The sequence below is a fragment of the Lepus europaeus genome, chromosome 18 (genome assembly GCF_033115175.1).
Source record: "Lepus europaeus isolate LE1 chromosome 18, mLepTim1.pri, whole genome shotgun sequence".
Classification (NCBI taxonomy): Eukaryota; Metazoa; Chordata; class Mammalia; order Lagomorpha; family Leporidae; genus Lepus; species Lepus europaeus.
Genome location: NC_084844.1, coordinates 33,648,812 through 33,671,005, shown reverse-complemented (window position 1 = coordinate 33,671,005; position 22,194 = coordinate 33,648,812). Strand labels below are relative to the sequence as shown.

The window sequence follows — 22,194 nt, the reverse complement described above, 5'->3', positions numbered from 1 at the left end:
GGGTGGAGGCAACAGCCGGTTGTTACCCGCAAGAATGAAAGGATGCCCAGTCGCTCGGGGGTGGGGGGAGGTTACACTTGACCAGACCAGGCAGGCGGCTCAGGGGATTTTTAAGGAGATGGGTCTTTATCTTCACACATCTCCTGAAACAAAGGATTTTATGGATGTAAACATTAAGAAGCTCCTTTCTGAGTTTTCCCCTGAAGGTATCAGACAGGAGGAAGGCTAGCTGGCGCCATCCTGGGTTCAGAGGAAGGATGAGCAGGACCCCCTGGAGAATCAGGGTCGGGAGCAGGGTGTTTGAGATGCAGATACTGGGCTGCACCTGGGAGATTGTGGGAGATTTGTCAGGCAGAAGGGGCGGGGACCTCCATCTGGCAGGTTATCAGGTAGAAGGGGGCAGGGCAGCATGCGAATACCAGGCTGCCCCTGAAACATTGTCAGGATGACTTTGAGATGCAGATACGTATGGTGGACATATGGCCAGTTACACACACATAAGCTCATATCTGACTTCCTACCTAACAGAACTGGTGCCTAAATGGGATGCTGCTGGCACTGCAGGCGGCCGCTTGGTTAGGTTTATTGGCTTTTGTTAGTGATTGTTCCTTTTGGGTGTTCTGCGCGCGGGATCTGGAGGCGTTGCACCACTAGAGAACGTACTGAGAACGCCCAAACTGGGGAGGAAATGGTGGTAATTTTTTTTTTTTTTTTGACAGGCAGAGTGGACAGTGAGAGAGAGAGAAAGGTCTTCCTTTTGCCGTTGGTTCACCCTCCAATGGCCGCTGCAGCCGGTGCATTGCGCTGATCCGAAGCCAGGAGCCAGGTGTTTCTCCTGGTCTCCCATGCAGGTGCAGGGCCCAAGCACTTGGGCCATCCTCCACTGCACTCCCAGGCCACAGCAGAGAGCTGGCCTGGAAGAGGGGCAACCGGGACAGAATCCGGTGCCCCAACCGGACTAGAACCCAGGGTGCCGGCACCACAAGCAGAGGATTAGCCTATTGAGCCATGGCACCGGCCAGTAATTCTTAAGTATCCATTGATGATGGAGATCTGTGCTCCCTGCAGCTTTTCCTTTTGTTCTCGCTGTGATGTAATGGGTAAATCATATGGAGGTCCAACCCTGTTTGCTGCACTTCTGATCCAGCTCTTTGCTAATGGATTGTTAAAGCAGAAGATGGTCCAAGTGCTTGGGCCCAGCACCCACGTGGGAGACCTGGAAGAAGTTCCTGGCTCCTGGCTTCAGATCAGTGCAGCCCTGGCCCTTTGGGGTAGTGAACCAGTGGATGGAAGATCTTGCTGCCTAACTCTGCCTTTTAATAAATGAATAGATAAATAGATAGATACATAGATACAACTTGAAAAGAAAACCAAAAGCTTTGTCTAAAGAATACAAGTCCAACCATTTAAGGCCTATTGTCAGCCCAGTATTTTCCAGTACTTAGCATCAGTAAAAGGCAGATTGAAATCTTGGTCTGGCTCTCTCTCTCTCTCTCTCTCTTTTTTTTTTTTTTTTTTAAGATTTATTTATCATTTGAAAGAAGGAGTTACGCAGAGAGAGAGAGAGAGAGAGAGAGAGAGAGGTCTTCCATCCACTGGTTCACTCCCCAATTGCCATAAGGCCCGGAGCTGCCCTGATATGGAGCCAGGAGCCAGGAGTTTCCTCTGGGTCTCCCACGTGGGTGCAGGGGCCCAAGGACTTGGGCCATCTCCTACTGCTCTCCCAGGCCATAGCAGAGAGCTGGATTGGAAGTGGAGCAGCCGGGACTAGAACTGGCACCCATCGGGGATGCAAGCACTGCAGGCAGCAGCTTTACCCGCTAGGCCACAGCACTGGCCCATGGCACTATCTTTTTACCTAGGCAGAAACCACTGAAGTTTTCTGATGCCTGTTTCCTTTTCAACCTCTTGCCAAGAATGCAGCTCCTGCCCACTTCTCTCCTTACGCATTTACTCTGTCCAGTCCTTTTGTTAAGTCATCCTCCTAACATTTTGTCTCTAGGCCGAACCCAAAGTTCTTACTGTAGGTCATGTGCGTGGAGATGAGGACTCAGAGACACAGAAATGAGAATTATTACTCAAGGCCTTGTAGTCTTGGAAGGACAGTGTAAGATTCACTCAATCTCTTATGGTTTTGTCCAAGATTTTTTTCCCTCGGAAAACTTTTATTTAAGGAATATAAACTTCATGCATTTCATAATGACAACTTATGAATGTATTGATTCTTCCCACCGTACCCATGCTCCAACCCACCCCTCTTCCTCCTCCCTCTCCTATTCCCATTCTTATTTTTTACTAAGATCTGTTTTCAATTAATTTATACAAATACGATTAACTATATTAATACTATAATATATACAATACAATACTATAATATACAAATACTATGAAAATAAAAAACCTTCCTCAACAGTTGAGACAAGGGCTGTTCAAAGTCATTGCATCTCAACATGGAGATTTCACTTCTATAGATTACCTTTTTTTTTTTTTTAAGATTTATTTTATTTATTTGAAAGACAGAGTTACAGAGAGAAGTAGAGCCCAGAGAGAGAGGGGTCTTCCATCTGATGGTTCACTCCCCAGTTGGCCGCAATGTCTGGAGATGCGCTGATCCAAAGCCAGGAGCTTCCTCCTGGTCTCCCATGTGGGTGCAGGGGCCCAAGGACTTGGGGCATCTTCTATTGCTTTCCCTGGCCATAGAAGAGAGCTAGATTGGAAGTGGAGCAGCCAGGACTCAAACTGGCACCCATATGGGATGCTGGCACTGCAGGTGGCGGCTTTACTTGCTTCACCACAGCGCCAGCCCCTTATATTACCTTTTAGGTGCTCTATTAGTTATCACAGGCCAGGAAGAACATGTGGTATTTGTCCTTTTGGGATTGGCTTATTTCACTAAGTATGATATTTTCCAGTTTCATCCATTTTGTTGCAAATGATAAGACTTCTTTCTTTCTTTTTTTTTTTTTTTACTGCTGTGTAGTATTTCATGGTGTACAGATCCCATAATTTCTTTTTTTCTTTTTGACAGGCAGAGTGGACAGTGAGAGAGAGAGACAGAGAGAAAGGTCTTCCTTTATCGTTGGTTTACCCTCCACTGGCCGCCGCAGCCAGTGCGCTGCGGCTGGCGCACCGCAATGATCCGAAGGCAGGAGCCAGGTGTTTCTCCTGGTCTCCCATGCGGGTGCAAGGCCCAAGGACTTGGGTCATTCTCCACTGACTTTCCAGGCCACAGCAGAGAGCTGTTAAGAGGGGCATCCAGGACAGAATCCGGCGCCCCCACCGGGACTAGAACCCGTGGTGCCGGCACCGCAGGTGGAGGATTAGCCTAGTGAGCCAGGGTGCTGGCCCATAATTTCTTTATCCAGTCTTCAGTTGACAGGCATTTGTGTTGACTCCATATCTTAGCTATTGTGAATTGAGCTGCAGTAAACATGGGGGTACAGATAACTTTTTCATATCCTGATTTTATTTCCTTTAGGTAAATTCTCAGGAGTGAGATGGCTGTGTTATATGGTAGGTCTATATTCAGATTTCTGAGATATCTCCATATTGTCTTCCACAGTGGCTCTACTAGTTTACGTTCCCAGCAACAGTGGATTAGGGTACCTTTTTCCCCACGTCTTTGCCAGCATTTGTTGTTTGTTGATTTCTGTGTGGAAGCCATTCTAACTGGGGTGAGCTGAAACCTCATTGTGGTCTTGATTTGCATTTCCCTGATGGCTAGTGATCCTGAACACTTTTTTTCACGCATCTGTTGGCCATCTGGATTTCCTCTTTTTGTTTATTCTGGTTATTAATCCTGTATCAGTCGCATAGTTGCCAATATTTTCTCCCATTCTGTTGGTTGCCTCTTCACTTTGCTGAGTGTTTCATTTACAGTGCCAAAACTTCTCATTTTTTTTTCTAAGTAATTATTCACTTTTTATTTACTCATGTGACAGTGTTTGTAATAATGCATCCAGTAGCAAGACTGTGAGGCTTACTGGGCAACTGGCATAAAGTCTCATAATATATATTTATAGATATGTTTTTTAAACAAAAGAACACTGAAATTAAAGTCACTACACTCCTATTATGGACTATTAAACTACAAGAAAAAAAAACCGGTTTTAGAAAGCTACACCATGTGAATTCTAGGAACCCAAGAGTCAAAATTCCAACTCTGCGTATCCTCCTAAAAAGTTGCCAAGTAGAGCTAAACCTTTGCGTTGAGGATTTCACATGTCAGGTTCCAGCCCAGGATAGATCATTCCACAGCAGAACTCTTACATTTGAAATAACAGTGGCACAGAAACACTACTTGACCCTTTAGGTATTGCAGTTAAAAACTGGTTGTGGCACCACTAGCTACGAACCATTAAGTCTTGCTGCCACCAATGACCAAAGGCACTTGGACAATCAAAAAGTCCACACTGGGCCACATGGTATCCACACTACTGTAACAGCGTAAAGAAGGGTCAGTACTTTGTGGGGCTCAGCGGGCTTCATTCTGGTATCTTCAGCTGTCAAAGACCTAACAACCACAAACACATAGGACAAAAAAAGTCAACCAATAAAGGCAAATCCATAGGACAAAAAAAGTTAACCGATAAAGGCAAATCCATAGGACAAAACAAGTCAACCCAACCATCACGATGTATATAAAAGCGATGTTAGTCTGGGCATTTCTTGTTACCTGACAACAAGGAAACAAAGATCTCTCTTGCCCAAAGTTCACTTCAACCAGTGACTTGATACCAAGAAATGCCCCCCAGCACCTCTTGTAGATCATTAACAGTTGTGAGACTTGTAATGGGTATTCTGTTGATGGTTTTCATAACAATCTTTACACATATTCACCCCTCTTATGCAGCTCCCACTTTAAGTATCCCAGAATTAAGATTCTTGGATTTATATGTTGGACCAAGACATGAGGTCAAAACACATCCAGTCGGATGCCAGTCAGTCCTGTAACCAGCTGCGGCTCATCACAATTTATTCACTTCTCTTTATCACAAGCCATGTGGTGTTTCAATTCAGTTTTATTATTATTATTATTATTACTCAATTAAAAGGAATTTTAACAAGTCAGCTTTTCCTAAACAAAACTTTTAGCGCTCTACCATTCTCTTTTAGGAGCTCAGTAAATAAAAACATTAGCTTTCCGTATAAAATCTTTAACAAACACTTTATAAATGTTTACACAGTTGTACTTTGCATCTCTTTGTAATCACTGAGCCCAGGAAATTTAAAGTCACACAAATCCTTGCACTATTCAGAGTCATAAGCTTGAACATTTTTTTTTTTTTTTTTACAGGCAGAGTGGACAGTGAGAGAGAGAGACAGAGAGAAAGGTCTTCCTTTGCCGTTGGTTCACCCTCCAATGGCCGCCGCGGCCGGCGCGCTGCGGCCGGCGCACTGCACTGATCCAAAGGCAGGAGCCAGGTACTTATCCTGGTCTCCCATGGGGTGCAGGGCCCAAGCACCTGGGCCATCCTCCACTGCACCCCCTGGCCACAGCAGAGAGGTGGCCTGGAAGAGGGGCAACTGGGACAGAATCCGGTGCCCCGACCGGAACTAGAACCCGGTGTGCCGGTGCTGCTAGGCGGAGGATTAGCCTGTTGAGCCACAGCGCTGGCCAGCTTGAACCTTTTAAAAACATCCTTGGTCAAAGCTTTGGAAGCCAGTAAAAATTCAGAAATGAGGCCGGCCCCGTGGCTTAACAGGCTAATCCTCTGCCTTGCGGTGCCGGCACACCGGGTTCTAATCCCGGATGGGGTGCCGGATTCTATCCCAGTTGACCCTCTTCTAGGCCAGCTCTCTGTTATGGCCCGGGAGTGCAGTGGAGGATGGCCCAAGTCCTTGGGCTCTGCACCCGCATGGGAGACCAGGAGAAGCACCCGGCTCCTGGCTTCGGATCAGCATGATGCGCCGGCCGCAGTGGCCATTGGAGGGTGAACCAACGGCAAAAAGGAAGACCTTTCTCTCTGTCTCTCTCTCACTATCCACTCTGTCTGTCAAAAAAAAAAAAAAAAAAAAATTCAGAAACGAATGAGGATTCAGAACACCCTGAGTACAAACTGGTGCAACATCACAAAAAGCTTCTCATTTTGATGTGACCCCATTTGTCAATTTTGGCTTTGATTTCCCTTGCCTCTTGGGTCTTTTCCAAGAAGTCTTTGCCTATGTTAATATCTTAAAGAGTTTCTCCAATGTTCTCTGATAATTTGATGGTATCAGGTTGTAGATTAGGTCTTTTTTTTTTTTTTAAGATTTATTTATTTATTTGAAAGAGTTACAGAGAGAGGAGAGGCATAGAGAGAGAGGGAGAGAGAGAGAGAGAAGTCTTCCATCTGCTAGTTCACTCCCCAGATGGCTGCAACGGCTAGATCTGTGCCAATCTGAAGCCAGGAGCCAGGAGCTTCTTCTATGTCTCCCACGTGGGTGCAGGGGCCCAAGGCCTTGGGCCATCTTCTATTGCTTTCCCAGGCCACAGCAGAGAGCTGGTTCAGAAGAGGAGCAGCTGGGACTAGAACCAGTGCCCATATAGGATGCCGGCACTTCAGGCCAGGCGTTAACACACTGCGCCACAGCACCGGCCCCAGATTTAGGTTTTTATTCCAGTCAGAGTGGATTTTTGTGTAAGGTGTAAAGTAGATGTATGCTTCATACTTCTGCATGTGGAGATCAAGTTTTCCCAGCAGCATTTGTTGAAGAGATTGTCCTTGTTCCAGGGTTTGATTTTAGCTCCTTTGTCAAAGATAAGTTGGTTGTAGATACGTGGGTTGATTCCTGGCCTTTCTATTTTGTTCCATTGTTCTATCCATCTGTTTTTGTACCAGCACCAGGCTGATTTGATTATAGCTGCCCTGTACTATGTCTTGAAATCTGGTATTGTGATGCCTCTGACTTTGTTTTTGTTACATAAAATTGCTTTTGCTATTCAGAGTCTCATGTGTTTCCTATGAATTTCAGCATAATTTTTTCTATATCTAAGAGTACTGTCTTTAGTATTTTGATTGTTATCACATTGAATATATAAATTGCTTTCAGTAGTATGGACATTTTGATGATATTGATTCTTCCAATCCATGAACATGGAAGATTGTTCCATTTTTTGTGTGTTCTGTAGATATCCGTTAGGTCCATTTGGTCTATAATGTCGATTATAGACATTGTCTATTTCTGTCTTTAATGTTTTGTAATTCTCATCATAGAAATCTTTGACATCCTTGGTTAAATAGTTTGTTCCAAAATATTTTTTGTAGCTATTGTGGATGGAATTTATCTCAGAAGTTCTTTCTAAGCCATGGCATTGTCTGTGTATACAAAGGCTGTTGACTTTTGTGTAGTGATTTTATACCCTGCCACTTTACCAAACTCTTTTATGAGTTCCAATAGTCTCTTACTGGAGTATTTTGGCTCCTGTATATATAGAATCATGTTATCTACAAGTAGGGATAGTTTGACTTTCTCCTTCCCAATTTGTATCCCTTTGTTTTCTTTTTCTTGGCTAATGGCTCTGGCTAAAACTTCCAGGACTATATTGAATGGCAGTGGTGAAAGTGGACATCCTCTTCTGGTTCTAGATCTCAGTGGGAATACTTCAGCTTTTCCCCCATTCAATAGGACATTGGCCATGGTTTATCAAAAATTGCCTTGATTGTGTTGAGGAATGTTCTTTCTATACCCAATTTGTTTAAAGTTTTCATCATGAAAGGTATTGTGTTTTATCGAATGCTTTCTCTGCATCTGTTGAGATAATCATATGGTTTTTGTTCTTCAGTTTATTAATGTGATTTATCACATTGATTGATTTGTGAATGTTGAACCACTCCTAGATACTAGAAATAAATCCCACTTGGTCTGGGTGGGTGATCTTTATGATGTGTTGTTGGATTCGATTGGCTAGTATTTTGTTTTCATCTATATTCATCAGGGAAATTGGTCTGTAGTTCTCTTTCTCTGTTGCATCTTTTTCAGGTTTGGGAATTAAGATGATGCTGGCTTCACAGAAGGAGTTATGGAGGATTCCCTCCCTTTCAATTGTTTTGAATAGCTTGAGAATAATTAGAGTTCTTCTTTAAATGACTGGTAGAGTTCAGCAGTGAAGCCATCCAATCCCGGGCTTTTCTTTGTTGGGAGGGTGTTTATTACTGATTCAGTTTCTGTCTTGGTTATGGGTCTGTTTAGGTTTTTTTTTGTGTGTGTATTCGTGGCTCAATTTAGGTGAGTTGTATGTGTCCAGGAATCTATCCATTTCTGATAGGTTTCCCAGTTTGTTGGTATACAGCCCTTTGTAGTAATTTCTGATGATTCTTTTTATTTCTGTGGTGTGTCTGCTGCATTACCTTTTTCTTCTCTAATTTTATTGATTTGGGTCTTCTCCCTCTTTGGTTGGGTCAATTTTGTTTATTTTTTTCAAAAAATTAGCTCTTCATTTCGCTGACCTTTTGTATTTTTTTTGGCTTCAATTTTGTTTATTCTCTCATTTTAATTATTTCTTCTACTAGTTTTGGGTTTGGTTTGCTGTTGTTTTTCTAGGTCCTTGAGATACATTGTTAGCTCATTTATTTTATGCCTTTCCAGTTTCTTGATGTAGGTACCAATTGCTATACACTTTCCTCTTAACACTGCTTTTGCTGTATCCCATAAATTTTTTTTAAAGATTTATTTTATTTATTTGAAAGACAGAGTTACAGAGAGATGTAGAGATAGAGAGATATTCGTCTTCCACTCGCTGGTTCACTCCCTAGATGGCCTCAACAGCCAGAGCTGTGCCAATCCGAAGCCAGGAGCCAGGAGCTGCTCCCGGGTCTCCCATGTGGGCGCAGGAGCCCAAGGACTTGGGCCATCTTCTACTGCTTTCCCAGGCCATAGCAGAGAGCTGGATCAGAAGAGGAGCAGCCGAGACTAGAACTGGTGCCCATATGGGATGCCAGCGCTTCAGGCCAGGGCTTTAACCTGCTGTGCCACAGCACCGGCCCTGATAAATTTTAATATGTTGTATTGTTGTCTTCATTTTTTCCAGAAATTTTTTTATTTCTCTTTTGATTTATTCAATGACCCACTGTTCTTTCAGGAGCATGTTGTTCAGTTTCCATGTGTTTACATATGTTCTAGAGATTCCTGAGTTTGAGTTCCAGCTTCATTCCATTGTGATCCAAGAAAATGCATGGTATGAGTTCGATTGTTTTTGTATTTGGTGAAACTTGCTCTATGGCCTAGCATATAGTCTATCCTAGATAAATTTCCATGCGCTGGTGAGAAGAATATATATTCTGGGACTGTAGGATGAAAAGTTCTGTAGATATTTGTTAGGATCATCTGGTCTGTAATGTCAATTAACTCTGTTGTTTCTTTGCTGATTTTTTGTCTGGTTGATCTGTCAATTGCTGAAAGTGGGATATTGAAGTCCCCCTTTACTATTGTATGGGAGTCTGTGTCTTCCTTTATTTTATTTATTTATTTATTTGAAAGGCAGAGGCAGAGAGAAAGAGAGAGAGAGAAAGTCTTCCATTCACTAGTTCACTCCCCAAATGGCTGCAACAGCTAGAACTGGGCTGATTCGAAGCCAGGAGCTCTTTCTGGGTCTCCACGTGGGTGCAGGGGCCCAAGGACTTGGGACATGTTCTATTACTTTTGTAAGACCCCTGCTAAAAGTAAATATTAAAATAATTTTAGCAAGGGTTAAAAAGTTTGGCTGCTGACAGTAGCCATTCCTTAAGATAACTGTGTCTCCACCTGCCTACAGGATAACCTTGGGAAACTGCCTTGGGAAACTGCTCTGTGTAACTGTCTCACGCGATAACACTTGCAGGAGTCCGGAAAAGAGTTGCAATAAGGTTCTGTGACCATTGTATAAACTTACCCCTTCCCTCACTAAAATCGCAACAAGAGTTTGCCCTTCAAAATAGCCAATCACCAAATGCCCCGCATACATATGTTAATCAGGTGGCTATTGTCTTTAAAAACTGCTGTAACCCCTGCTCGGGGCTCTCTCGCTCTCTTGACTGCCTGAGGTGCTGGGGAGCCCGTTTGCGCAAACGTATTAATAAATATCCTCTTGCTTTTGCATCTACTGGGCTGGAGTTTTGGGTCTTTGGGCGATCACCCGAGAGCGCTGGATTCCCAGATTTGGGGTCCTTCACTTTCCCAGGCCATAACAGAGAACTGGCTCAGAAGTGGAACAGCTGGGACTTGAACTGGCACCCATATGGGATGCTGGCACTGCAGGCAGTGGCTTTAACCACTATGCCACAGCACCAGCTCCTATGTTTCCCTTGAGATCCATTAACATTTCTTTTTTTTTTTTTTTAAAAGATAGAGTTAGACAGTGAGAGAGAGAGAGAGACAGAGAGAAAGATCTTCCTTCTGTTGGTTCACTCTCCAAATGGCTGCCATGGCCGAACTACGCCAGTCCGAAGCTAGGAGCCAGGTGCTTCTTCCTGGTCTCCCATGTGGGTGTAGGCGCCCAAGCACATGGGTCATCCTCTGCTGCCCTCCCAGGCCACAGCAGAGGGCTGGAGTGGAAGAGGAGCAACTGGGACTAGAACCCAGAGTCCATATGGGATACCAGCACTGTAGGCAGAGGATTAACCAACAGTTTTTGTGTTAAAGTCTATTTTGTCTGATATTAGGATGGCTATACCAGCTCTTTTTTGGTTTTTGTTATCATGAAATATCTTTTCCATCCTTTCACTTTCAGTCTGCGTGTATCTCTGTTGGTGAGATGTGTTTCTTGTAGGCAGCAGATAGATTTTTTTTAATCCATTCAGCCAGTCTGCATCTTTTAACTGGGAAGTTGATACCGTTTACATTCAAGGTGACTATTGTTAAGTAATGACTTGGTCCTGTCATTTTTCCATAAGTATTCCTATTGTTTGCTTTAGATTTCCTTTGTACTTTCACTGGGAGATTTTCTTCCTTCATCTTCTTTCATAGTGATGACCATGTTTCTGTGTTTCTGTGTGTAGCACATCCTTAAGCATCTTTTGTAATGTTGGATGAGTGGTGACAAATTCTTTGAATTTCTGTTTGTTATGGAAAGTCTGTAATTCACCTTTATTCATTAGTGAGAGCTTTGCAGGATACAGTATTCTGGATTGACAATTTTTTTTTTCTCTTAAGACTTGGAATATATCTCACCATTATTACCTGGCCTGTGGGGTTTCTAATGAGAAGTCAGCTGTGAATCTAATTGGAGATCCTCTGAAAGTAACCTGGTGTTTCTCTCATGCACATTTGAGAATATTTTCTTTATATTTTACTGTGGAGATTTTGACTACAATGTGTTGTGGTGAATATCTTTTCTGGTTATGTCTATTCGCTTTCAAGTAAATAAAATAAAAGAAAAAAAAGTTATGGAACTGGCGCTGTGGCATAGTATGTTAAACCTCTGCGTATGTCTCCAGCATTCTATATGGGCACCGAGACCCGGCTGCTCCACTTCTGATCCAGCTGCCTGCTAATGGTTTGGGAAAGCAGCAAAAGAAGGCCCAAATGATTGGGCCCTTGCACCTACATGGGAGATCTGCAAGAAGTCCCTGGCTCCTGACTTCAGATTGGCCCAGCTGAAGCTGTTGTGGCCACTTGGGGAGTAAACCAGAGGGTGGGAACCCTCTGTCTGTAACTCTACGTCTTGAATAAATAAATTTAAAAAATAAAAATTTTAATCTAAGGTTAAAAACTGAAACAGTACAAAAAATGTACAAAGTTCCTGTTAAAAGCACAAATTCCCTCCATGTCCACACATCCCCAAAACCACTTTGGAGTTTTGTTCCGTTTTTTCTAACTGAAAGAGCAGCATTTTTACAATACCCCGCCTATTAGCTTCAAAGCTCAGAATCTTCCCGGTGAAGAAGAAAAGCCACCCACCGAGGTCGCGGTCGGGTTTCAGGTTAGTTTGACGCTCGGGGCCACACCCTCAGGGCAGAGACAGTCGCTCTGATTGGCTGTCGCGCCTGTCAGATGCTAATTGGGCTCCTGCGGGTTTAGTTCTTTTCCCCATTTTTAATATACCGCCGGGAGTGTTGGGAGTGCGGTTTGGAAGCTGTGTCTAAGCAGCCCTTCGGGAGTGCTCTGCGGAGACTTTGCAAAGGGAGGTCAGCGCGGACACTGTCTCGCCATCGCTTACAAGTGCGTGGCGTGCGCGGGCCCGGCGGAGGCGGCGCGGGTTGGGCCAAGACTATACTTTCAGGGATCATTTCTATAGTCCGCTACTAGAGAAGTTTCTCTGAACGTGTAGAGCACCGGAAACCACGAGGAGGAGGCGCAGCGTCGTCCCCTGAGCGTGAAGCCGGCTCTTGGTGCCGCCTCGCTGCGGCCGCCATTTGCCATTGATGATCGTTCTCGTCTCCCTGCGGGGAGCGAGAGGGGGAGGACGCAGTCTGAGTGGTTTTCGTTTTTAATGCTGGTGTCTAAAGGAAGCTCTGGCGTTGATACTGGTTATTGTTGCTGCGGTGTGGATGCCGGGGAGAACTTTTAGGACTGGGAGCTGTTGGGATTTTCCCAGTGTTTCCTTAGGTTTAAATTCTCTAGTTGTGTCTTAAGGAGCTTAGTAATATTCGCTTGGATTCTGTGCTTGCTTTGCAGGAATTTACGTTGATGCCGTTAACTCCCTGGGCCAGACAGCACTTTTTGTTGCAGCGTTATTAGGCCTGACGAAATTAGTTGATGTCCTGGTGGATTATGGGTCAGATCCAAATCAGTAAGTAATACCTAGAAAATAAGGAGTGTCCTCCTAAGATGAGCTGGGGCATTTGGAAGCTAATTTGACCAAACATTAAGAGAACCTTGCTGATGTGTACCCATGAAATATATACATAGTTGAAATAATTTTAACTGCTAATAAAATTTTTTCTAAGTAGTTATACTGAGTCCTTTGGAATGATAAAATGAGATGAGTGACTTATCAGTTAATAAGTCATTAACAGGACTGTTGGCATGTTTCTACCACTGGGTTATAATTGTACTATATACTTCATTAGCTTTAGTGGTTTAAAATCCCCACAAGTTTTTCACCAGTCATTGTACTTGACATGACTTTGTTAGAAAGGATGACTTTTGCCTGAATTGTATAGTTGTGGCTTAAAAGAATCTGATTTTAATATTGGTCCAGTATTTTAATATGAAATAGCAACACAATGTAATACATCAATGATGTGTGAACATCTCTTTCTGAAACATTGTGGCTTTTTCACAGCCTTCTTGCCTTTTTTTTTTTTTTTTTTCTAAGATTTATTTATGTATCTGAAAGAGTTAGAGAGGGAGAGGGAGAGAAAGTCAGAGTTACAGAGAAAGAAACTTCTATCAGCTGTTTCATTCTCCAAATGCCCACTTCAGCTCCGGCTGGGCCAGCCAAGAAGCCAGGAGCCTGGAACTCCAACTAGCTTTCTCATATGGATAGCAGAGACTTAAGTACTTGTGTTGTTACCTGCTGCCTCCCGTGGTCATTAGTAGGAAACCGGAGCAGAGGCAGAGTAGCCAGGACTTGAACCAGGGACTCTGAAATGGTACGTGGTCATCCGAAGTGGTGACTTAAGCCCCTGTGTCAAATGCTCCCCCTGGAAATCCTAATTTTTAGTATGAAATCTCCCAAAGGTTAAATATTGCCCATTATTTCAAAATTTTCACACTCTGTTGACCAATGAAACACACCTCTGGGTTATCAGATCAGCCTGAGCAGTTTTCATTTAAGGTAAATCAATAAGTAGTACACATTTTGATATTACTTGGGACTGGATTCCTTTGTAAGGTTTGTTGTATATAAAATTTTACTGCTTTCTTCCTTAGCATTAATGAGAAATGAAAAATAGTATCTTCTCTCCTTTCCACCCAGCTTTCTTACAGTTTGTGGAATGATTAGACTAGGGATTGTTGAGATTAGGAATAATCAAAGCAAAGAAAGTTGTTTTTGCACAAGGAGGATATTAGGGATCCCACAATGCAGTGTGCTAGACTGCTTGTCTGGCCAGGCGATGGGAGGAATTCCTCACTGGTCCCAGAAAGACCCACCTCATTAGCACCACCTGGGACCATGTAAGACCATATTGCTGGGCCCTGTGCTTTTGGATTTCAGTTAGTCCAGGGTATAGTTTGTAAATCTGTATTTTTGACAAGTATCCCAATGGCTCACTAGCTAAAATTACTGTACATCCATACATTGAAAGACCAGGCAGCTTTGAAAAAAAATTGAGGTGATTCATATTTTCTTGTATGGAACTTTCTCTCAGATAATAGGTCACACGGAAAGATTTATGTGCAGAACAGTTTTAATAGCATTTTTTTTTTTTTTTTGACGGGCAGAGTTAGACAATGAGAGAGAGACAAAGGTCTTCCTTTTTCCCTTGGTTCACCTCCCAAATGGTCGCTGTGGCCAGCATGCTGCGTCGATCCGAAGCCAGGAGCCAGGTGCTTCTTCCTGGTCTCCCATGGGGTGCAGGGCCCAAGCACTTGGGCCATCCTCCACTGCCTTCCTGGCCACAGCAGAGAGCTGGACTGGAAGAGGAGCAACCGGGACTAGTACCCTGGGTGCTGGCGCCGCAGGCTGAGGATTAGCCAAGTGAGCCGAGACGCCACCCTAATAGCATACTCTTACTCATATTTTTATATATGAGGGAACTTCAGAAAGTTCATGGAAAATGGAATTAAAAGGTATGTTTAGGGGAGTAGATGTTTGACGTTAAGACACTGCTTGGGATGCCCACATACCATATCAGAGTGCCTGGGTTTGAGTCCCATCTCCACATGCAGTTCCAGCTTGCTGCCAGTGTATACCCTGGGAGGCAGCAGACAGATGATGGCTCAAGTATGTGGATCCCTACCACCCACATGGGAGACCTGGATTGAGTTCCTGGCTCCTAGCTTTACTTGGCCCAGCCCTGGCTGTTGCAGGCATTCAGGAAGTGAACCATCAGATGGAGGATCTTTGTCTTGTCTGACTCTGTGTCTATTTCTGTCTCTTTCAAATAAAATGGAGAAAAGTTCATTTTGGCATCAAAAACTGTGAAATCCATGCATAGATTTTTCTTTTTTCTTTTCTTTTCTTTTTCTTTTCTTTTTTTTTTTTTATAAAATCCCTGGGGGATGTTACTATCCATCACCTGTGGAGCATGAACCCAATTTCCAATGTAGAGTGGTGGTTTGCAATTAAAGGAACGGGATATTGTTTTTTCTTTCTTTTTTTTTTTTTTTTTTCTTTGACAGAGTGGATAGTGAGAGGGAGAGAGACAGAGAGAAAGGTCTTCCTTTTGGCCGTTGGTTCACCCTCCAATGGCCACTGCGGCCAGCGCATCTCGCTGATCCAAAGCCAGGAGCCAGGTGCTTCTCCTGGTCTCCCATGTGGGTGCAGGGCCCAAGCACTTGGGCCATCCTCCACTGCCTTCCCGGGCCATAGCAGAGAGCTGGCCTGGAAGAGGGGCAACCGGGATAGAATCCGGCGCCCCAACCGGGACTAGAACCCGGTGTGCTGGCGCCGCTAGGCGGAGGATTAGCCTGTTAAGCCACGGCGCCGGCCCATAGATTTTTCATAATACACATTTTTGTAAGCTTTTAGAAGATCCCTCGTATACATGGACTTCACACATTTTTACACTAAGATAAACTTACTTTTTTTTTAAAAAAATGAAGATTTATTTATTTGAAAGGATGAGTTAAAGAGAGAAAGGAGAGACAGACAGAGATCTTCCATGAGCTTCTTCACTCCCCAGATGGCCATAACAGGAGCCAGGCTGAAGACAGGAGCCTGGAACTCCATCCAAGTACCCCACATGGATGTCAGGGATTCCAGGCACTTGGGCCATCCTCTGCTGTTTTCTGGGTGCATTAGCAGGGAGCTGGATCAGAAGTGGAGCAGGGGGCTGGCACTGTAGCACAGTGGGTAAAGCCGCCGCCTGCAGTGCAGGCATCCCATATAGGCGCCAGTTCGAGACCCGGCTGTTCCACTTTTTTTTTTTTTTTGACAGGCAGAGTGGATAGTGAGAGAGAGAGACAGAGAGAAAGGTCTTCCTTTTTGCTGTTAGTTCACCCTCCAATGGCCGCTGCGGCCGGCGCATCTCACTGATCCGAAGCCAGGAGCCAGGTGCTTCTCCTGGTCTCCCATGTGGGTGCAGGGCCCAAGCACTTGGGCCATCCTCCACTGCCTTCCCGGGCCATAGCAGAGAGCTGGCCTGGAAGAGGAGCAACCGGGACAGAATCCGGCGCCCCAACCGGGACTAGAACCCGGTGTGCCAGCGCCGCAAGGCGGAGGATTAGCCTGTTAAGCCACGGCGCCGGCCCCGGCTATTCCACTTTCGATCCAGCTCTCCGCTATGGCCTGGGAAAGCAGTAGAAGATGGCTCAAGTCCTTGGGCCCCTGCACCCACATGGAAGACTCTGAAGAAACTCCTGGCTCCTGGCTTTGGATCAGTGCAGCTGTGGCTGTTATGGCCAGTTTGGGAGTGAACCAGCAGATGGAAGACACCTCTCTCTCTCTTTCTGCCTCTCCTTCTCTATGTAACTCTTTCAAGTAAAATAAATAAATCTTAAAAAAAAAAAAAGTGGAGCTGTGGGGTCTTGAACTGGCACCCATATGGCTTTAACCTATTGTACCACAGCACTGACCCCTAAACTTACCTTATAATTCCATTTTCCACAAACTCTTTGAAGTACTCTGATATGGAGAAAACTTCTGGAAGGATACAAAAGCCTGTAGTGGTAATTGCCCCTGACCAAGAGAACTGGGTGTCTGGAATTGGGAAGTTTTTTTCCTTATTTTTCTTTTCTTCCTCATCCTCCTTTTATTCTCTTCTTTCCTTTTCTTTCTTCTTGCTCACTTTCCCCTTCCTCCTCTCAGTTGTGTTTCTTTTTCAACTAAAGTGAGAAAGCTCCCCAGATTACTCTGATACAGCTATACATCATGTCCTCATCGTGTACTGGACAGCATAGAGGCTGTTGTAGCATTTTCCTGAGGCGTAGATCCTTGACTAGATTGCAGTTCCTAAGGTTCTGTAGGCCTCTACCACAGACATGGGAAGCAGAGCCATTCCTGCGCTAGGGAGAATGGACCCTGGGTAGTCTGTGCTTAATCAGCCTGACCCCCCCGCCCCCTAGGACACTGCAGACGTTAAGAAATTGTTTCAGTGCTGACGTTGTGGCATCACAGGTAAAGCCATTGCCTGCAGTGCCAGCATCCCAACTGGCGCCGGTTCAAGTCCTGGCTGCTCCACTTCCAATCCAGATCCCTGCTAATGGCCTGGGCAAGCAGTGAAGGATGGTTCAAGTACTTGGGCCAGTGTACCCACATGGGAGACTGGGAAGAAGCTCCTGGCTTGTGGCTTTGGACCGGCCCAACTACAGCTGTTGTGGCCTTCTGGACAGCGAACTAGCGGATGGAAGCTCTGTCTGTCTCTGTCTCTCCCTGTTTCTCTGTAACTACCTTTCAAATAAATAAATAAGTAAATCTTAAGAAAAATTGTTTCAGGGCAGCCAGTATCAGGGTGGTGGGGAAAGAACACTGGATTTGGAACCAAACCCACACCTGAGTATGCACTTCAACTTTTCCCTTTTGTTTCTTCATCTGCAAATTGGGCAATGAGAATGCCTTGAAGAGCTGGCATAAGCATGGAGAAAGGGGTATGTGTAAAGCACCCATGGTGCAACTAGAGCCCTTACTGCTGAGGATGGCCTCTGCAGACTGGCAGCCCTGTGGAGAGTTCCCCCTTGAATCAGCTCTGTGGCAAGAGAGTGTTGCCATGGATACTCATTGTACCATCCTCTTCCCAGCCGCTGCTTTGATGGGAGCACCCCTGTCCACGCAGCAGCATTTTCAGGCAATCAATGGATCCTCAGCAAACTGCTTGATGCAGGGGGTGACCTGCGACTCCATGATGAGAAAGGGCAAAACCCGCAGACCTGGGCCTTGGCAGCAGGGAAGGAGCGCAGCACCCCGGTAAGGTGGACCCTACTCGGTAGCCTGCTGAGTGGAGGAGCACTGGTCTGAGAATCAGGATTCCAGGGGGCAGCACAGAAGTTGCAGGGCCTTACCACTGGCCTGCGCTGAAGCAGGTTAATCCTGGGCAAGTCTAGTGAACCTTTCTAGTCAGCCACTCTGTGGGGAGGGAGAACAATGATAATTTTTGTGTTGAGCTGTCACTGATCACAAATCAGGTGTTGTTGTAATTGTTTTTCTATATTCACTTAGTCTTCACAGCAATCTCTCAGGTAGGTACTTTTGTTCTGATTTCATGGATGTGGAAACTGAGGCCAGTTGACACTAAGCTTGCCTTGAGGCCACACACTGGCAGATGTAATGTGTTTAACGAGGACTGAATAACACAAGAGTTGTGAAACACAAAGAACATGCACAGTGCCAGCACCTCCACGTGCAGCCTCATCAGCTGTTGGGCCCAGGATAAGTAACTTCACTTCTCTTGGCCTCAGTTTCCTCATCTATTAAAAGAGGGAGGTCCAGGAAACTATCACCAAAACTTCACTGTGCCTTTAGGAAATCACCTAGGCCCTTCCCTTTCCAGCGGTTTCCCTGTCAGGGACTCTCAGCTCCTCAGACCCGAGCTCATTCCCATTGAAGGTGGGCGTGGCCAGCACTGAGTGTCCTGTGCTGTGTTGCAGATGGTGGAGTTTATGCAGCGCTGTGCCTCCCACATGCAGGCCATCATCCAGGGCTTCTCCTACGACCTCCTGAAGAAGGTAGACTCCCCGCATCGGCTCATCTGCAGCCCGCCCTGGTTTGGGGGACTCATGCAGGGGTGAGTGCAACCTTGAGCAGAGTGGGATGTTCGGCACCACCAAACCTTGTGGGAGCCCTCAGCATGGATACCCTCTGGCATCTGGCCACCCAAAGAGCTGAATTTCACTGGTAAAGGACAGCCAGAGGAGCACCTTAGGCCATCTCTCCTGCTCCCAAGGGGAGGTCTGGTGGAGGAGTGGACTTCAGTGGTTAACAGAGGAGGGGCTTCTCAGTTGGGGAGCCCAGCAGGAAATGCTTACCCAGCAGGGCAGCTGGCTGACCTTTATGTTATCTCCTGGACTGTAGAGAGTATTCCTTTATTACTAAGATGATAAAAGAGCACGAATGATTAACTTATAGTTTCTTCAGCTGTTTTTAAAATTCTTATTTATTTGAAAGTCAGGGACAGAAAAAATGAAAGTACCATTTGCTAGAAGATTCACTCGCCAATGCATGCAGCAACCAGGACTGGATGAAGTTGAAGCCAAGAGCTAGAATTTCCCACATGGGTGGCAGGGACTCAGCTACTTGAGCTATCACCTGTTGCCTCTGTGCACTTTAGCAGGAAGCTGGAATCGGAAGTGTAACTAGCTTCCAGTGTGGAATGCAGGTCAGGCAGTAAACAAACCACACAAAACCTTGAAGTAAAAGTTGGCTTCTTAAATCTGTGATCAGTGCTCTGTCAGGTAGGATTCCTCCCAGATGTGTGTTAACATGAGGCATGGATGGGGGAAAGCAAAGCAAAGCACTGAACTGAGAAGTACAGATGATGCATGGTCGTAGACAACTGTAGTCAGTAACCCCTGCTTCCAGCCAGGCCAGGCTGGAAGTGGCATAGACATGGACTGTGGAATCTAGGTAAGAGAGCAAGAAATGCTTGCCTGAGCCACAGCTATTATCCTGGTCACTGTGAGAGATCAGCTGGCTCCTTTGCTGAAACATAACCCTCACCCTCCAAGAGGCCCCCAGGTAGGGAGCCCCTGTTCTGCTGCTTGGGGCGGAGAGGTCCTACCCTCACTGCTAGCTCAAGAGTCTGTTCCTTTGGGCAGGAAAAGGCCTCTATCTCTTGGATTTTTGAGGCCTAAGCATAAAGGCTGTGTTTCTTGAAGAAATTGATTGCCTGTAGGAAAACAGTCTTCTCATGGGCTGTCTACTTGAATGCAAATGACCATCATGCTTGTCATCTACCCCGGCTATTTTCTTTTCTTTAAAAATATTTATTTGACGCCTACCGCGGCGGCCATTGGAGGGTGAACCAATGGCAAAAAAAAGGAAGACCTTTCTCTCTGTCTCCCTCTACTGTCCACTCTGCCTGTCCAAAAAATATATATATATATATTTATTTGAAAGAGTTACAGAGAGAGGTCGAGCCAGAGAGAGAGGTCATCCATCTGCTGGTTCACTCCCCAATAGGCCACCATGCCCAGAGCTGCGCTGATCTGAAGCCAGGAGCAAGGAACTTCTTCCAGGTTTCCCAAGTGGGTGCAGGGGCCCAAGCACTTGGGCCATCTTCCACTGCTTTCCCAGCCCATAGCAGAGAGCTGGATTAGAAGTGGAGCAGCTGGGTTTTGAACCAGTGCCCTTATGGAATGCCAGCACTGCAGGCAGTGGCTTTACCTGCTATGCCACAGCACTGGCCCCTACCCTGGCTATTTTCAGAGTTAAAGGGGCACTGTCAGTAATGTTGGGACACCAAGTATAAATTGAGATATCCAGTTTACTTCAGTCTAAACCTTGAACTCTCTAAACAGCAGGGAGGGGACACCTGGCACTGATAAGGTGCCAAGGAGGTAAAGCCCAAAATGCCTCCCACAGCAGAATCATTCACATCTGGGGCCTTACAGACCTGTTGTAGGTTGGGGCTAGTGCACACTCTGCCCCCTGCTCCTTTGCCATTGGCCAAGAGAGGGAAAGTGGCTCTGGTAGCAGCAGAATAGTTTTTTTGTTTTCTCCTTCAGTCTGAGCTGAAACTATGTTAGCAAGCATTAACTAAGAACTTACTGCATCCACAGCACCATACAGGGCTCTAGGAGACAAAGAAATATGGGGTATTACCACTCTTTCCAAGACAGCTTCCGTTAATGGGACTCGAGTGTACAGATGCTAATTTGGGTGTGGTATGTGAGTGACAGCATCAGGATCCAGTGCCTGCTACTATTCTGTGACCTCAGGGCAGCAAGTTTCCACTCTCTGGGCTCCGTCTTCTGATCTGTAAAATGAGAAAGTTGAAAAAGGTGTAGTTTATGATTCTTTCCAACTTAGACAATCTTTGATCTTAGCAACTTCAAACAGTAAATTTTTTTTTTTTTTTTTTGACAGGCAGAGTGGATAGTGAGAGAGAGAAAGAGAGACAGAGAGAAAAGTCTTCCTTTTGGCCGTTGGTTCACTCTCCAATGGCTACTGCGGCCGGCGCATTGTGCTGATCCGAAGCCAGGAGCCAGGTGCTTCTCCTGGTCTCCCATGTGGGTGCAGGGCCCAAGCACTTGGGCCATCCTCCACTGCCTTCCCGGGCCATAGCAGAGAGCTGGCCTGGAAGAGGGGCAACCGGGATAGAATCCGGCGCCCCAACCGGGACTAGAACCCGGTGTGCCGGCACCGCAAGGTGGAGGATTAGCCTGTTAAGCCACGGCGCCGGCCTCAAACAGTAAATTTTTAAAAAAAATTTATTTCATTTATTTGAAAGGTAGAGTTACAGAGGGGTGAGGGGAAGTCCAGAGAGAAAGAGGTCTTCTATCTACTGGTTCACTTCCCAAATGGCTGCAATGGCCAGGGCTGGGCCAGGCCCAAGCCAGGAGCCTGGAACTCCATTCGGGTCTCTCATGCGAGCACTTGGACCATTTTCCACTGCTTTTCCAGGCACATTATCAAGGAGCCAGTGTGAAAGTGGAGCTGTCAGGATGCAAACTGGTGCTCAAACGGGATGCCGGTGTCACAGGTGGCACTTAACTTGCTGTGCCACAATGCCAACCCCAAATAGTAAACATTTTTATCTTACACAATTTCTGTGGGTCAGGAATTAGGGAAGGACTTAGCTCATTTGTCCTGGCTCTGGGTTTCTCATGATGTTGCTGTCAAGATGTCATTTGGGGCTGCAGATTGATTGGGGCTGGAGGATCCAGTTCCAAGATGGAACACTCACGTGACTGGCAAAATCAGGGCTGGGTGTTGAGCCTCTCTAAAGAGTTTATTGGATGTCCTCTTGATCCTGCCAGAGCAAGTGATCTAAGAGAGATGGAGCAGAAGCTCTGGTGGTTATGGCCTTGAAAGTGACACTGTTGGGCAAGTGCTGTGGCCTAGTAGGATAAGCCTCTGCCTGTGGCACCAGCATTCCATATGGGCACTGGTTCCTGTCCCACTGCTCCTCTTCCGATCCAGCTCTCTGCTTATGGTCTGGGAAAGCAGTGGAAGATGGCCCAAGTGCTCGGGCCACTGCACCCACATGGGAAACCCAGAGGGAACTCCTGACTCCTGGCTTCAAATCGGCTTGA

At 45.7% G+C, this 22,194-nt stretch overlaps 1 protein-coding gene and 1 non-coding gene across 2 annotated transcripts in view; both read left to right on the top strand.

The window, feature by feature from the left end:
* Positions 1-22,194, top strand: part of TEX14 (testis expressed 14, intercellular bridge forming factor) — an 86,925-nt gene that overhangs the window by 573 nt on the left and 64,158 nt on the right. Inside the window, exons 3-6 of the mRNA XM_062175082.1 lie at positions 12,010-12,083; positions 12,574-12,688; positions 17,743-17,908; positions 18,589-18,725. Coding sequence (XP_062031066.1) covers positions 12,010-12,083; positions 12,574-12,688; positions 17,743-17,908; positions 18,589-18,725 — 492 coding nt within the window. The remainder of the gene's footprint in view (positions 1-12,009; positions 12,084-12,573; positions 12,689-17,742; positions 17,909-18,588; positions 18,726-22,194) is intronic.
* On the top strand, positions 12,163-12,377 carry LOC133747448 (small nucleolar RNA U3). Its single transcript, XR_009864385.1, has one exon. It is a non-coding gene; the product is annotated as a small nucleolar RNA U3 (small nucleolar RNA).